This window comes from Solanum tuberosum, unplaced genomic scaffold (genome assembly GCF_000226075.1).
Source record: "Solanum tuberosum cultivar DM 1-3 516 R44 unplaced genomic scaffold, SolTub_3.0 scf01219, whole genome shotgun sequence".
Lineage (NCBI taxonomy): Eukaryota > Viridiplantae > Streptophyta > Magnoliopsida > Solanales > Solanaceae > Solanum > Solanum tuberosum.
This window is the reverse complement of record NW_006240310.1, coordinates 8,449-9,626: the sequence shown is the minus strand read 5'-3', so window position 1 is coordinate 9,626 and position 1,178 is coordinate 8,449. Positions and strand designations below refer to the sequence as shown.

The following is a 1,178-nucleotide window of genomic DNA, read 5'->3' as shown; positions in this document are numbered from 1 at the left end:
ATGAAGAAATTGTGTAACTTATTATTACATTGCATTTTAGTCATATGTTTTTGAAAGTTTAAGTTTATATTAATTACCTCATAGATAATGAAGTCACTTCTTAGTAATGGTGGGGAGGAGGGGGAGAGGAGTAAATATAGTGGGGTGGTGGAGACTTGTAAACGGGAGTTGGGGGTGGTGGAGACTTGTATACTGGTGTAGGATGGTATGACTTCACTAGTATGGCTCCTTAGGTGGTGGTGGTGACTTGTAAACTGGAGTAGGGGGAGGTGGCGACTTGTAAACTGGAGTGTGTGGAGGGTAGTATGGCTCCTTAGGTGGTGGTGGTGACTTGTAAACTGGAGTAGGGGGAGGTGGCGACTTGTAAACTGGAGTGTGTGGAGGGTAGTATGGCTCCTTAGGTGGTGGTGGTGACTTGTAAACTGGAGTAGGGGGAGGTGGCGACTTGTAAACTGGAGTGTGTGGAGGGTAGTATGGCTCCTTAGGTGGTGGTGGTGACTTGTAAACTGGAGTTGGTGGTGGTGGGGACTTGTATACTGGTGCAGGATGGTATGGCTTCACCAGTGGTGGTGGTGACTTGTAAACCGGAGTCGGGGGAGGTGGAGACTTGTAAACTGGGGTGTGTGGAGGATGGTATGGCTTCACCGGTGGTGGTGGTGACTTGTAAACTGGAGTAGGGGGAGGTGGCCTGGGGTGTGTGGAGGATAGTATGGCTCCTCGGGTGGTGGTGGTGACTTGTAAACTGGAGTTGGCGGTGGGGGTGATTTGTAAACTGGTGCGGGATGATAAGGTGTTGGTGAAGGGTGGTATGGTTTCTTTGGTGGTGGGGGAGATGAGTATTGATAATTTGCTGAGCTTTCGGAAACTAAGATAAGTGACACTAAAACCACTAAAAGAGTAGCAACTAGAGAGGCCATTTTCCCCATATTTGAAACAAAGAAGAGAAGTTGTTGTGCTCTTAAGCTTCACTCAAACCCCTTTATATAGCTTTCATTTCGACAATTACCCTTACCAAGATTTACTTAAATGTAGGTAAAATGTTAAGAGTTTTTATGCATTTTGATAATTGGTTTTGTCATGTTGTTGGATAAATTTGCCTTTATTTTATTGGATAGAGGCTGCAAGCTAAGCAAAAATGTATAAACAATTAAGACAACCATACTATTTTCTTTACATCT

The 1,178-nt window shown here is 44.7% G+C and overlaps 1 protein-coding gene across 1 annotated transcript; it reads right to left on the bottom strand.

Annotated features, from left to right (window-relative positions):
• Positions 1–216: 216 nt before the first annotated feature.
• On the bottom strand, positions 217–976 carry LOC102589775 (extensin-3-like). Its single transcript, XM_015305855.1, has 2 exons — positions 694–976; positions 217–619 (listed from the first exon to the last, which is right to left on the bottom strand). The coding sequence occupies exons 1-2, from the start codon at positions 924–926 to the stop codon at positions 217–219; spliced, it is 636 nt and encodes a 211-aa protein (XP_015161341.1). The 5' UTR covers positions 927–976.
• Positions 977–1,178: the final 202 nt, after the last annotated feature.

Excerpts from the sequence above, each read along its gene's own strand:
- LOC102589775 (XM_015305855.1), bottom strand. The coding sequence starts at position 926 with ATGGGGAAAATGGCCTCTCTAGTTGCTACTCTTTTAGTGGTTTTAGTG. Across the intron at positions 620-693 it reads CCATACTATCCTCCACACAC|CCCAGTTTACAAGTCTCCAC; the intron begins CCCAGGCCACCT and ends TCCTCCACACAC.